Raw genomic sequence first — 13,599 nt, 5'->3', positions numbered from 1 at the left:
TCCTGGAAGGATCTCCCAAGAGGAGGAAACGAGCTCTGGTGAATGAAGTTCTTGTTCCCAGTCCTCACACTGCTCAGGGGAACTCTCCCTGGAATATTTCTCCTGGAATGCCCTTGCAAAGACAGTGGTGATGGCGAGGACTCACCTGGCTCAGTCCTGCCAGGGGGTGTGCAAAGGGTGTAGCCACTCCAGGTATAAAATGCAGTTTGCTTTCTGAAATCACTCAGAAAAACGGCTGGGCCAGATGGTTGTGATTTTCAATTGTATTGGGCACCATGAAATAGATTTCATGAAGTTTGTGAAATATTTGTGGGCTTTTATTGAGGACTGCGCAAAACTCAGATTTTGTGAAGACTCTCAAGCCTAGAGAGCAAACTTAATTTAATGGGTTTTGTTCTAAGAAGTACAGTAGGACCTCTAAAGTTGGGCAAAACTCTCCTGTTTCTCTGTTACCTTTGAGGATTTGAGTCCCAAAGGTTCTTGAGCTGCTGAGTAACAGCAAAGCTTCATTTAACTGCAGAGTTGTGTGGTGTCAGCTGCCTTGCAAAGATTTCCTTCCCTTCCAGCAGATGAAAAACGTGTTCCTCTCTGATTTCTTTCAGGAAAATTCAGTTTAGCCTCAGCAGGTTGTGTGGTAGCTTTTAAGAGCCTGAGAGAGATCCCTGAATAAAGTAGTTTAAATTCCTTTTAGCAGTGCTGGTTGGGGTTGTTACGTGCTAAAGATGGAATATTCTCCATTTTAAAAAAGCTCTCCAGATCCCAGCGTTTTTTCCTTGTAAGTTGATTCTGTGATTATAATAATGTACTTTTTGTAATGTTGAAGTGATGTTTGCTGGTAATTCTCTGAATTTTCTCATGGATTCAAATGCCAGGAGATGGAGCTTTAGTGGAATAAGGTGGTGTTTCCATGTGTAAATACCCAGGGCAGGAAAGCTCTGGAGTTCCTCTGATACACCAAATATTTGTCTCAGTGAACCTAGAGTAAGAAAAAACCTTTGAACTATAATAAACTGTTAATCTTGGATCAAAACTGGAAGAAAATGAGTATTTGGGGTCAAACCTTGACCAGTTGGTGAGAACCATGAGTAGTTTTGACCTTCTAAAGCTTTGATTTATGGAGCTGTAAAAAGATAAACCTTTTCCAAGCCATCCTTGGGATGGAGTGGAGGTTTGGGAGAGCAGATTTCCGAGCTGAGGCACGGTTTTGTTTTACTGCTGTTCCAACCTCTGTCTGTGTAGTGATGCAGGGAGGGGATGAAGGGATGGAGGGGATGGAGGGAAGGAAGTCCGGATAAAACCAGCTGGAGCACAAACCTGCCCCCAGTAACTTGTCAAAAGAAGCACCACAGGGAAAAGATAATGCACAGCACCATTACAGGCAGGGCTGCCGCTTCCAGGGCCACTTTAAATTCCACTTTAAATTATTAAATACTGTAAACGCTATAAAGTTAATTAGAAGAGGAACAAACTCTACAAAGATAAATGTGTTTTCAATATGTTTCTCAGGGAGGGTACAGTAGAAACCAGTGAATGAGAGGAAATTTATTTCTGGCAGCACTCTAGACATGGAGCTGTGGTTGAACTTTTTACCCTAATTACGTCCCCACTAATGCCTGCAGCGGTCTGGAATCAAAGTGGCCCTTCAGGCCCTGGAAAGTCTCTGATGTGGCGAGCGTTTGTTGTGTGCTGAGGGTTACTTCAGAAAAAACGGAATATTGTGACAGGATTTTTCAAAATTTCTCAGTTACCACCCACCTCACTTGTTGCCTACAAAAATAGAGTAATTGTTTGCATCTGTGTGTTTTTGTCTGTCTTAGAAATAACTGTTATAAATCAACGTGACAGACCCGGAGAGCAGTTGAGGATTATGTTTTCTTTTCTTATGTGTTTTAAGGTTATTCCTGTGTTCTGTACTGTAGGAAGGATTTAAAGGACGTTGGAAACCAGAAATTTCAGGATGATTTAAGTTGTTCTCTTTTCCTGAGGACACTTAGAGCCGTCAGATCCCAGTGGGTTCATAGAGGATGCTCTTTAATCTGTTTTTTCCTAAAAGAGTGCTGTCACTTCTTGCTCACAGTTGGAGCAGCTGATTGCAAACTGCTTCAATTTGCAGCCCTTGTATCTGTATTGTTACACAACTGCTGCCACTTGAGTAATTCCCTACAACTTGACAGTATTTGAACTTTTCATCTGTTACTAAATGCTGTTTTCTCCCTTACCATGGGCTCTCCCAAGTCGTTCTTGTGCTTTTCCTTTCTTTTCCTTCAGAAATGCTTAATATACAGAGAAAATGTCATGGGAGTTTGCTGAGCTCAACCGTTCATACACGGATGAGCTCCTTTTAAAGTACAGTACTCTGAAGTACAGAAAAAAGACAATTAAAACACAATTTAAGAAATCTGGTATCATTATTCTTTTTCTTTAGTTCTGTTTTTTTTTTTTTAAGAGTGAATATATTTTAGTAGCTTTAAATTTGCAAATTTCAATGCATAACTCAGTAAATATTTCTTCAGTAATTCAAAATAGAGATTTAGAGGGCTCCTACTTTGTGAAAAAGCTGTAAAGCATGTGCTTAAAAAAAGATCTTGCTTAATGCCTTCTTTTTTTTGATTCTGACTAGGAAATGTATTAGAATACCACCTGAGGAGACCCCTCACACATTTTTGGATGGTTGCTCACAAACTTATTTTTAAAGCTAATGGTGTTTCAAATTATTAATAGAACATTTGTGCTGTATAATGATCATATTTTACAGTGAGACAATAATAAAATAAATCAATGTTTTAATCAATTCTGCCTGCACAATTTGAACAAGTGCATCTCCCGTTTCAGCATCAGCTGTGTCAGGTGACTCTCTGGGGAGAATGCTGTGTTCCTGTGTGCCTTTCCTTAGCACTTGTAATTCCTCCTGGGTATATCAACCACCTTTAACTAGGAAATTCCTCCAAATTTAATGAAAAGTGCTCCAGTAGAGGAGGTGGCTGCATTGTTGTCTTCCCTGAGAGAAAGGATATAACCTAAACTGATGTTTGTTTTTAATGTTAAGCAATTCATGGAGGGTTTCAACTTTAAGACCAATTTAAGGAAAAGCAGAATATTCCTTTTGCTGCTCATGGGGCTCCACAAGTAATTATTTCCAGGTATTATTTCATCATTTCAACCCAGCTTTTGGGGAGTTCAGCTACGGTGAGAACTCTGCACGTCTGTAGAACACGGTCTGTGATTCAAGTCATAAAACAGAGCAAGAAATACCTGAGAACATATAATTAATGGGCACTTGGGAAAATTCTGGCCTACCTGATGTGACCAGAACCTCAGAGCAGCTTTGCTGTTCGGAGCACTTTTCAAGTGCTTTAACCGTAAGATCTAAGCTCATTTCTGCTCAGCTTCAGTCATACACACTCTAAAACCCTCTAATTATTTCTTGGAAACAGGATTGTTTTCAAGCTCTTCAAAAATTGTAATTTGAGCCATAAACTGGCATATAAACAATTAAGGTTTAGCAGAGTCCTAAGCAGCTGACAGACATCTTCTAATGATCTCTGTCATGCAACTGGAGGCAGAGGCTGCTTAATACAGAGGTGATGAAGTGTTGCACAATCCCACCGGTTTCTTACGCTGTTAATGACACCGAGGGCAAAAGAATTTTAGCTCAGACAGGTTGGTGCAAGGTTTTGTGCTTAGTGGTGAAGCCCCAGAATGGTTCTGTGGGCTCTGGGACGGCGGCGCGGGCGGGCCTGGAGCCGCTGGCTTAACGTGGCCTTTGTTGGTGCTGATGGCATGTGAGGGGAGAGGGTGCCAAGGGGCCTGTGAGGCTCATGAATCATGAGGGAAAGCACAGAAAGGGAAAAAACGAACCTGAAATCTAAAGAAATTGGTTACAAGAACCAACAGGATGAAATATTTGGTCCTTCATAATAGTTCTAACACTAGCAGGTAAAGACTTTGCAGTGCTGGTTATTGAGTGTGCAGTCACACACGAGGTGGGGCTTTTAATGCACGCAGGTTGCAGAGGAACATGCCTCAAATATATACAATTAATTGGATATATGCTGAAATAATCAGCTGCCATCTGTGTTAACTGTGCTGTCTCCTGATACACCATTAATCAGAAAGTACTGTCAGTACAAATGCCTCAGAATAAAGGAAAAAGCTGTGCTATTGCTTTGGAGGGTTAGAAATATTGGCACTTTATAAAATCTGGGTCTAGCTGAGGCTGTAAGTGGCTCCACAAAATGCTCAGTTTGCGTTGTATATGTGCTTGGTGAAATTTGGCTGGAGCTGAGGTATTTCACCATCAGTTTGCCCTCAGAGTTGTGCTCCCAGAAATGTGAACTTTTCCTCTTAAGCTGTGACATGTGGCTGTCTCTTGATATGCAAAAATTTCTGCATTTTTGATTTTGATCCATTCTGGATGATCTTGGATATTTGTGTGGCTGTTACTGCAATACAAATGATGTGCATTTATTTCAGTGGTGAGTTCTGCTTCATTTGACAGTAGGAAGGGCAAGACAACTCTTTAATTTTGTATTTTTTGGAGAAACACATCAGATTGTGGCTTAATCAGCTGATCACAGAAATACTGGTTGTTGATAGAGGTATGATAAATGCAGTTGTATTCTGTCAGAACTTAATCTTTGCTCGTGTTCATGAAGATTTACAGAAATGTCTCCAGTTTCGTGCATGTTCATAGAATGATCACTGCACAGCCAGTGCAGGTTCATAAATTGTGTATGAAAGGACTGTTTAGCTACACACAAGCAAAATCTAGTCCAGAATATACCAGAAAAAAAATGATCCTGCTCTGCAAGTGGAGCTCCAGCTGTACTTTCCCCTCAGTGATAGCCACGGTCAAGTAGATAAACAAATCTCCGGAGATGCCGCTAATCTTCCTGTATTAACTAACTGGAAATATGATGGGACAGCTCTGTTTTGTAACATGTGGCACGTCTCAGTGAAGTGGAAAGTGTGTCACACTCGGGTCTCCCTGCAAAGGCCACAGCTGAGAAGGCAGCTTGTGCTGTGTTTTACACTCCAGCGACAGGAGTGCCACATGCCGGGGACACCAAGGTGGCTGTGGGCTCTTGGATGGCTCTCATCAGCTCCATGCATCCTGAAATGTAAAAACAAACCCAGCAAAACCCCCTCAAACCTAGAAATCCTCTTCTGATGATGAGAGTGAGGGGTAACAGAGAACACAACAGTCGAAACGTGTTATGTGCTGCTGGATGTGGGAAGAGCTGCCAAAATAAGGAATTTGGAGGCTGCTAAGTATTCTGATATTTTTAAGGATTCCTCTTTTACTTTTCTCTTGCAGTATCTGTTGCAATAATCAGTATTTGCACAAACCCACTCTTAAATTTCCCCCCTCTTGTTGATGTCTGGCACCTTGACTACAGGTGGGAAGCGAAGGAGTTGTTGGTTTCATGGGACAGAAGTGGATTAATGGTTACTGAAAGTACTCAGAACTGGAAAAGTCTCTGTGAAGAACTGTGTGGAACCTCAGGTTCTCTCACAGATCATGGCCAGAGTTATGCAGGAGACAGAAACCAGTCCTTGAACCAATCCCTCAATCAATCCTTCAGCAGGTCCTTCCTGGGTCATTCCAGGTGCAGTTAGACCCTGCCCTGTGAAGAAATGCCTTAGTTATGAACTAACAGAAATAAAATTTACTCCTTATAATCAAAAAAAGGAGACTCCTGAGCCTGAAACCTGACTCATTTTACCTGTTACAAAATGGTTTCTGCAGAGTTGGTGACTTTTTGTGTCACGGGCAAGTAATAAAAATATTTTCAATGAAGATGGTGAAGTACAAGGATAAGGTGAAACTTTTTTTCCTGGGCTGACAGACTTGATCAAAACATTTGAGGAAGATGCAACGGTGAAGTTTGTATTTCTTGGTGTTTAACACAACTGTTTTAGTGCTGTATCAAATAATTCCCTCCCCTTTTTTTAAAGGATTAGATTTAGTAACGTCTGTCTAAGGTTGGTGCAGGTTTTTCTTACTTAGAAATTAATGTTTCCGTGCTTTTTGCAATTTGTGGTGCACTTAAAATGTCTCTGCTGCTTTGTAATTCAGCGCTGCACACACATTTTGGGGAAAGTGTCACTTTCTGAGAAATTTTGTGCTGCTTTTCCTGATTTTGAATGAACCTGTTAAGTACCATGAATTAGAAAATGACTTAGCGTGGAGTTTTCGAGCTTTTATTGTGAAAAGATGGGATGCAGAGAGCCTTTAGATGCTGAAAGTCCTAGTGGAATCTCTTTCTTTCTGCAGTGATGTTTAAGGAATAAAGAATTGAATTTTTTTTCTTTTTTCTTTTTCTTTTTTTTTTTTTTTTTTTTTTTTTTTTAGTTTTCATTCTGGTGTGCATCCCTCAGAAAGAAGAGGGGAGAATGGCAGTGCTGGAGAGGGCTCAGAGGAGTTTAGTGCTAGGGCTGGAAAACAAACCTCACAACTTAAGGCTTAAAAGTCTTCTTCACTTTATTGGTGCTTGGATTGCTGTAGGTGATCACTGACAAAAGATAACTGAAGGCAATGAGCCTTTTTGTGTTCTTGACAGAGACACAGAAGCCAAAAAGCAGAATATGTACAAGTTCTATCAGGCACTAAGAAGTCATTTCATAAAAATAAAAGGATCAAAATGTTGGAACCACTCCCCATAAAAATAGAGGACTCATTGTTGGTCAAAGTCTTTTAAGACAAGATTAGATTGCTTGGTAAAAAGTCATTTCTTTGAGCTTCTGGGACATTTTGTGCAGGGCCTGGAAAGAGAAGATGATCCTTCCAGAATTGAAATCTGTTAATCTGAGCAAACCTTCTTCAGGGCCCTTGAGGAGAACAGAATTGCCTTTGTGGTCTCACCATGTTCGTAATAGTGCTGCAAAGATCATAATCAAATCTCATGCTTCAACTTTCCAGTGTAAAGGTTCAGGCAGGAATTTTTCCAATATTCAATTAATTAACTCTGTTGCTCTGGTTTTGTTTTGCTTCTCTTCCCCTCTGAAGCACCAGAGAGGTAGAACCGGTCACTGGAGAATCATAACCACCCCTGCTGATTAAAAACTTGGGTTACTGTCAGCATCTTCTTCTTTCCTATATAGAAATAGTCTTTTTTTACCAGCAACTTACTGGTAGATTTGATGCTTTATAGAGTAGTAATTTTATAAAAAACTTGGAGGAGTAGTTTGCTGTGCAAATCCTTTGGATATATCTTGAACAGCCACTTCCTTGGAATTGCAGTCACTTTTCTCTCAGCTGTTGTCTCTACAAGTTTGAAAATTATATTCAATTTCAGGCTCTTAGCAACTTAATATTTACAGCAAAATCTATTTCTTTTTTAATTCTACAAGTTGTTTAAAGCTGGGCCTAGTAAGAGATTATGTTGAACTATTATTTTGAATAGGATTTCAGTGTAAGTTTTAATATTTTTATCTCCTCTTAAAGGCACCAAAAGTAATTAATAAAAATAAGTCTGTGCTTTAGGCTGGGCTTTAAAAAAGCTTTGTGAAGGTGGTATAAAATGCAGTGATGTTGGCCAAAGAGATGATTTTATTAAAGGCCACAATTGCCTGGGAAGTCCTCACGTAAAGAACGTTTCATACAGGGCAGCTTTCCCAGCAAGTTTTATTTCAGTTTTACACCTCCAACCTCTTTTTTTTTCCTTTCTAGACCCATGAGCCCAACCTGTCACTGATGTCCATCTCTGAGTGGGATGTTCATCGTGTGGCAGAGCGGAGGAAAATCAACCCTTGGCAATAAAGCAAAGCCTTCAAGGCACAGAAAATTCGGCCTCATCTTGATTCCATCACTCTTCCCCTTTTAAAAACTTCTTTTCCATAAAAAAGCACGTGTGTTTTGTGTGGTGTGTTTGTCTCTCTGCAAACATTTTGCACAGAGCTTTTTGCCATGGTGGGACCCAGCAGATCTGGGAGGAGGTGATGCTGTCGTGTGGCACGAGCACAGATGTCACCAAGTGCCAGCTGGACGAGGCATCTGCTATTTCCCCTCCATCCCTGCACTGCAGCACTCAAACAGAAGAAGATACAAAAGCCTGAGTGTATTTATACATTTGTTAATGCCACATTTTAAAGTTGTTGGTGGATTTGTGTCCATTACCTTTAAGAAGTTGTTGATCTCTCTGCAGCTGTTTGAACAATCAGGATATGTAATTAACATTTGTTGATAATCTGTGGGACTAATTCACAAGAATTTTATTTGTGACAGAATTTCAGGGTATTTCTGACTTACCCATATAACATGTTCCAGGCTAGGTTGGACAGGACTTGGAGCAACCTGGGGCAGTGGAAAGTGCCCCTGCCCATGGCAGGGGGAGGAGCTGGGTGAGCTTTAAGGTCCCTTCCCACCCAACCCCAGTCTGGAATTCTGTGATTCCATGATATTTCTTGGTTACTGGCACTTGAACTCAAGGTTTTACCCTGTGTGGTTGAAAAAAGTATTAGTAGAATGGTCTTACCATGATCAGCCAAGAGATCATAATAATTAAGCCATAATAATAATTACGGATTTGAGTGACAGAATTATTACCCATAAATTGGAAAAAGTGTTCAACACAGGATGATGTAGAAATAGTAATCACTATTGAGTGTGTTGATACAGTTTTAGCTATATCTACTTCGGTGATTTCTGTTTTGAAATTTCCCTTCTATCAACATCATAATTTGCTAGAGGTAGTAAACTACTTAATTTTAAAAAGTTTGTACATAGACCTTGCAGTGTTTTTTTGTGTTTTTGAGCAGCAGTGAACTTTAATGTGAAGGAGCTGGCTTGAGTCTCACTGGTTTAAAGGTGTTTTTGAAGGGCCTTTGAAGTGCTTGAAGTAATAAATTGCACCCTCTAGTTACTGGCCTAGAAAAATGTATATTTTGGGAAAAATTTCAGTGGGCAAAATGTCAAAACTTATTTTTTCTATTATTTTTCTGACAGTTGTCTTGCTGTGCATTTACTGTATATTATACATTACTATATAAACCATTTTATTATCTTGAGGCATTGGGGGTAAACAGTTGGCATTTGTCCTCCAGCTTTCCAGAAAATTCTCGAGCAGCTTGAGCAGATCCAAGAGACAAGTGAGTGTTGGGGCAGGAATTGTGTGAAACTCTGTAAAATAAAACAGATATGGGCAAGGGGGAACACCCTCTTTTACCAATGCTCAGGATATGTTTGTACAGCTGGCAATTTGTGCTCCTTCATATTCCTTGACCTAGAAATAGCCAAGGTTTTAATGCGTTCTCGGAGGGGGAGAAAGGTGTTGTGGAACAGAGCTGCCACATCAAAGCCTCTCCTCAGCCTCTAAAAGGGTTTCCACCACTGCCTTCCTCAGCCCTATCGAACACTCAGCACTTTTCCCACTCAGCCTTTTTATTAAGAAATGGCCTTAAGGCTTTTATTTATATTTAAATGATAAAAGTGACACAAAGCAGTTGAAAATATCTACACGGTTCAAACAAAAGTCCATCAGGGACGTAATGTAAATTCTGGGTGAGGTGTCTCCATCTCCCCAAGTCATGCAGCTCAGCTGCTGCTCTGGGGAAGTCCTCCCTGTAGGAGAGAGTTACTCTGAGGAGTAGTTTTTAACTAGGATGTGGTTTAAAGCTTCATGGCTTTTTTTTTGCTGCTATACCAAGGTCTTACTGGTGGTAAAAGAAACCAAGTGTTTGATCATCAGTTGCACAATACAGGTTCAGGACCGTCATGGAGATCATAATTCAGTTTTCCTTCTTAATGTAGAAGGCTTATATTGACCCTTTGTTCTCCAGGATTCTGCTGGGATTGCTGGAATTCTGAGTCCAAGACTTGATGTTCTTGGAGGTCTTTTCCAGCCTTAATAGTTCTGCGGTTCTGTGACTTTTCCGTTAGTGTGCTAAGCAATATTAGGAGGATGAAATCATTAAACCCCAATTTTAAAAATATCCTGATTACCATTAAAATATTTTTTTTATTCCTTTCAGCACCAGCCCACCCTACTGCTGTGTGGATCTGTATTCCCTGAGAACAGGAGAGATGGTCAAGTCCATCCAGTTCAAAACTCCTATTTATGATCTGCATTGCAATAAGAGGTAAGGATGCTCATTCTGCATGCCTTGTGTGTTAGGGCATGCCAGATTTTGGTAATAAATGCAATTTCTGGTGTATGACCTCCCTGATTTTCTTATTTTGACTTTCCTGTAAGCACAGCTCTGTTTCTCCATTTCTCAAGGAGTATTTCAGTATATTCAGAATCATTGTGCTTCCCCCATGGCTTTGGTTTAAGAAGCTCAAACCAAAAAATCATTTAAGCTTCTTTCAGTTGTGATAAAGAGTGAGCAGGAATCGCTGAAATCCTCGATGATCCACCTACAGCTGGAGAAATGGGATCACAGAGAGTTTAAACAGCACAGAGCACTAAGGAGTTTATGTCTCTCTTCTTCGTGTTGGTCTGTTGGATTTTGCCTTCCTGCACATCCAAAACATTCCTGGTGTGCAGTCTGTGGTTTGCAGGGAATAATGTTCCAGTGAGTCAAATAACAAAGCAGCATCTCTGGCTTGGGATAGAGAGAAAATGGCTCTGGAGGCTGAGGTTCACAGAGCTCCAGCAGAACAGGAGCTGTTGTGTCCACGGAATCAAATTTTGCTGAGTTAACTTGAAATCCCCATCTCTCCCAGACACACAAAACTGAAGTTTTGTGGTTTGCTTTGTAGTTTGCTGCATCTTTTTAAGGCAGAAGAGAAATCTCAGGATCTCTGTGTGAGGATCCTGCTGATCCCTTGGCACTCGTGATGGGAGAATTTGGAGTGGTGACTTTGGTCCAAGCTCTGCTGACGTTCCTGCTCACTTCACCCTCCCATTACTGCCTGAGTCACTGTGGCCTCAGGTGCCCTGGGGAAGTGGTGCAATCGAATTCCTGGGGTAAAGGTAGAGCTCTGGGTGAAGAAATTACTGCTTTTCTTTGGAAATACATATTGCCATGCCAAAATGGATGGTCCTTCAGTAAACAATAACACAAATAATTGAAAACATCAGAATGATAAGTTTTTTGTGCCTGGTTTTGTTGCAGATGGGAAGTAGATGAGTGTGCATCAAACTTGTGCAACTAATAAATAGATGAATAAATCCTCTGGAATCATCCATCTGGGGGGTTCATTTCTGCAGAAAGACACAGTGTCTTCAAAGAGGAGAAAACAAAAATAATCAGGATTGGGAAATACTCCCATCAAATACCCATAGGTTTTCAGTATATACACATTACACTTCCCCCTGCAGTCAAAGCCTCCCCATTCATTGGTTTCCTTTACTTTAGGCAATGTAGGAAAAGTTAAATTGATGTATTTTCTTCTGTTTTTCTCTCCTGCAGTTTCAGCAATTGGAAGATGTCTTTTAACTAAAACTACTAATTTGTCCAAAACTAATTTATATTAAAAATTTTGTATTAAAAATTTATATTTAAACTATTTATATATCTGAAAACATCAGCAAGCATGAGGGGATGGTGTATGTTTTGATTTTGGTGTAGTCCTTCACAGGTATTGACCTCTTATGGGGTAAGAGGAAATTTTCTTACAGCAAAACAGGCAAAAATAGGGAAAAGGGGGTTAAAGGCTGATTTCACACTGCTGGGAGATAATCATCACCCTTTCCCCAAGGATAGGAGTTGAGACTGAGGTGATTCATCCCATTTTTAAAGGTGACTGTTCCAGGCTGCAATACACAATTGTAATGTTCACATGAAGCATTAGGTGTGTGTTTTAGTCAGTGAGAGATGTGATTAATTTTTTTCCACATTGTATCTTTACAATTAAAACTATTAAAACAATATTTAATAATGATCTATATTGACAGCTAATTAAAAATACTTTCTCACAGTCTGCCTAATGAGAGAATAACAGATTATTAATTATGTCATATTGTTAAATGTAGGTTTTATGTGTTGGCTTCCCAGGTGCTTCTTTCATGTCAGGCTTTTACAAACTTGGTTTTGGGAAGCCATCAGCGTGGGAGAAGGTGTTCCCTGGTTCTAAAACTTCCAAGATGCTCTTCTGCTTCCGCATTTGCATCTCTGGGCTCTCTTTTTTGAGGCAGCACCATGTTTCCTGCATAGTTACCCTGTGGTTTTCGATCTTCACAATAAAAGTGTGTAATGTACAAGCAAGCACATAAACATACGTCTTTAATTTGCTAATTGACCCAAATTCTGCTTCTCTCAGCTCTGTTTGTGTGCTGATGTTCTTGGTATTACACCCCCTCTGCCTTTAGTAAATGAAATGCTTCAATAAATTTGCACTGAGGTGGGCAATGGGATTATTTCACATTTAGCTCGTGTTCTGCTGATTGTTGATTTGATTGTTGTTTGAGTCAGTGAGAGCAATTCAGGGTCTTTGCAGCTCCATTCTTGCTTTTTAATGGAGCTTTTACTGCAGGAGGTATATCACAAATGAGCTGTGTTGTTGTGGATCAGACCCCTGGACTTCCTGAAGTGGAGTTTATGTGGTTGGGAGGAGAGAGAACCCTCGATAACTGCCAGGGATTGGTAACCTGGCACTTCATCACTGTAGGATTTATATTGATGCTTTGGAAATAATTACATTTAGATATTGAATCTTTAAACCAATGCATTTAATGTCTAAAGTGGACATTCCATTTCTGTGTTTTCAGGATCCTTGTTGTGGTCCTGCAGGAGAAAATCGCCGCCTTTGACAGCTGCACTTTCACCAAAAAGTTCTTCGTTACCAGTACGTACAATTTTGGCCTCAGAGGTGGACTGAGATTTTTTTGTTTGTTTCTTTTATTCCTAAATCCTCAAAGCAGGTCTTCATGACTTCGTTTGGAGCTTCAGGAAAACCTGCTTCAAAAAAACCCCAAATCCAGATGCTACTGTGTCAATATTTAACTCTTTTCTATATTTATTGTAGCTGTAACTGTAAGTGTTAGGGGCACCCACACTGCCATCCATCAGTAGCTGAACAATTCTTTTGTTCTTTTTGCACAAGTGTGTGTAAAAGCCTCAGGTGTGAGTTCCAGGTTATCACATCTGCAGCAATTAAACCCACAGCAATCTGCCCTCTGTTCATTTTCAGTTGTTCCTTAGGCACTCTGGGTTTTTTTCATGTGTCTTTACAGTTCATAATTTACTTTGGAAAGGTCAGAGTTTTATTGTTGAAAAGAGTCGGCATTTTTCTGGATGTATTTTCAGTCACAATTAGAAAAGTTTAAATTATTTTTTTCTATTATCTGTGTATTTATAGAAAAAATCTCCCTAGGAGAAGATGTTTCTTGTCATAGTGTGAGGGAAAGCATCTTTATGCAGTAATATTAAAGTTGCCAATAGGTGTCAGTTTCTTCCTATCCATGGATGTAAGATACTGGGAATCTGCTGGGATTCATCGACAAGATCCAAATGGGAAAGGACTTATTTGTGTCCTATTCATCACTTCCTTTTTATGCAGCAAGAATTAGGGTACAAGCCTTGCTTTATTTTACATGAAAAGTAAAGAACACCTCTCAGTTAAATGTGTATTTTGAGAATTTTTGGGCTTATTTTGTTGGGTTTTTTTGGTTTTGTTTTTTTAAAGATACTGCAATTTATTTTTAAAAATGAATC

The 13,599-nt window shown here is 39.9% G+C and overlaps 1 protein-coding gene across 1 annotated transcript in view; it reads left to right on the top strand.

The window, feature by feature from the left end:
- Positions 1–13,599, top strand: part of BCAS3 (BCAS3 microtubule associated cell migration factor) — a 300,122-nt gene that overhangs the window by 23,686 nt on the left and 262,837 nt on the right. The window contains 2 exon segments of the mRNA XM_039562815.1: positions 9,973–10,080; positions 12,654–12,730. Coding sequence (XP_039418749.1) covers positions 9,973–10,080; positions 12,654–12,730 — 185 coding nt within the window.

This window comes from Corvus cornix, chromosome 19 (assembly GCF_000738735.6).
Source record: "Corvus cornix cornix isolate S_Up_H32 chromosome 19, ASM73873v5, whole genome shotgun sequence".
NCBI lineage: Eukaryota > Metazoa > Chordata > Aves > Passeriformes > Corvidae > Corvus > Corvus cornix.
This window is presented reverse-complemented; position numbering and strand designations above follow the sequence as displayed.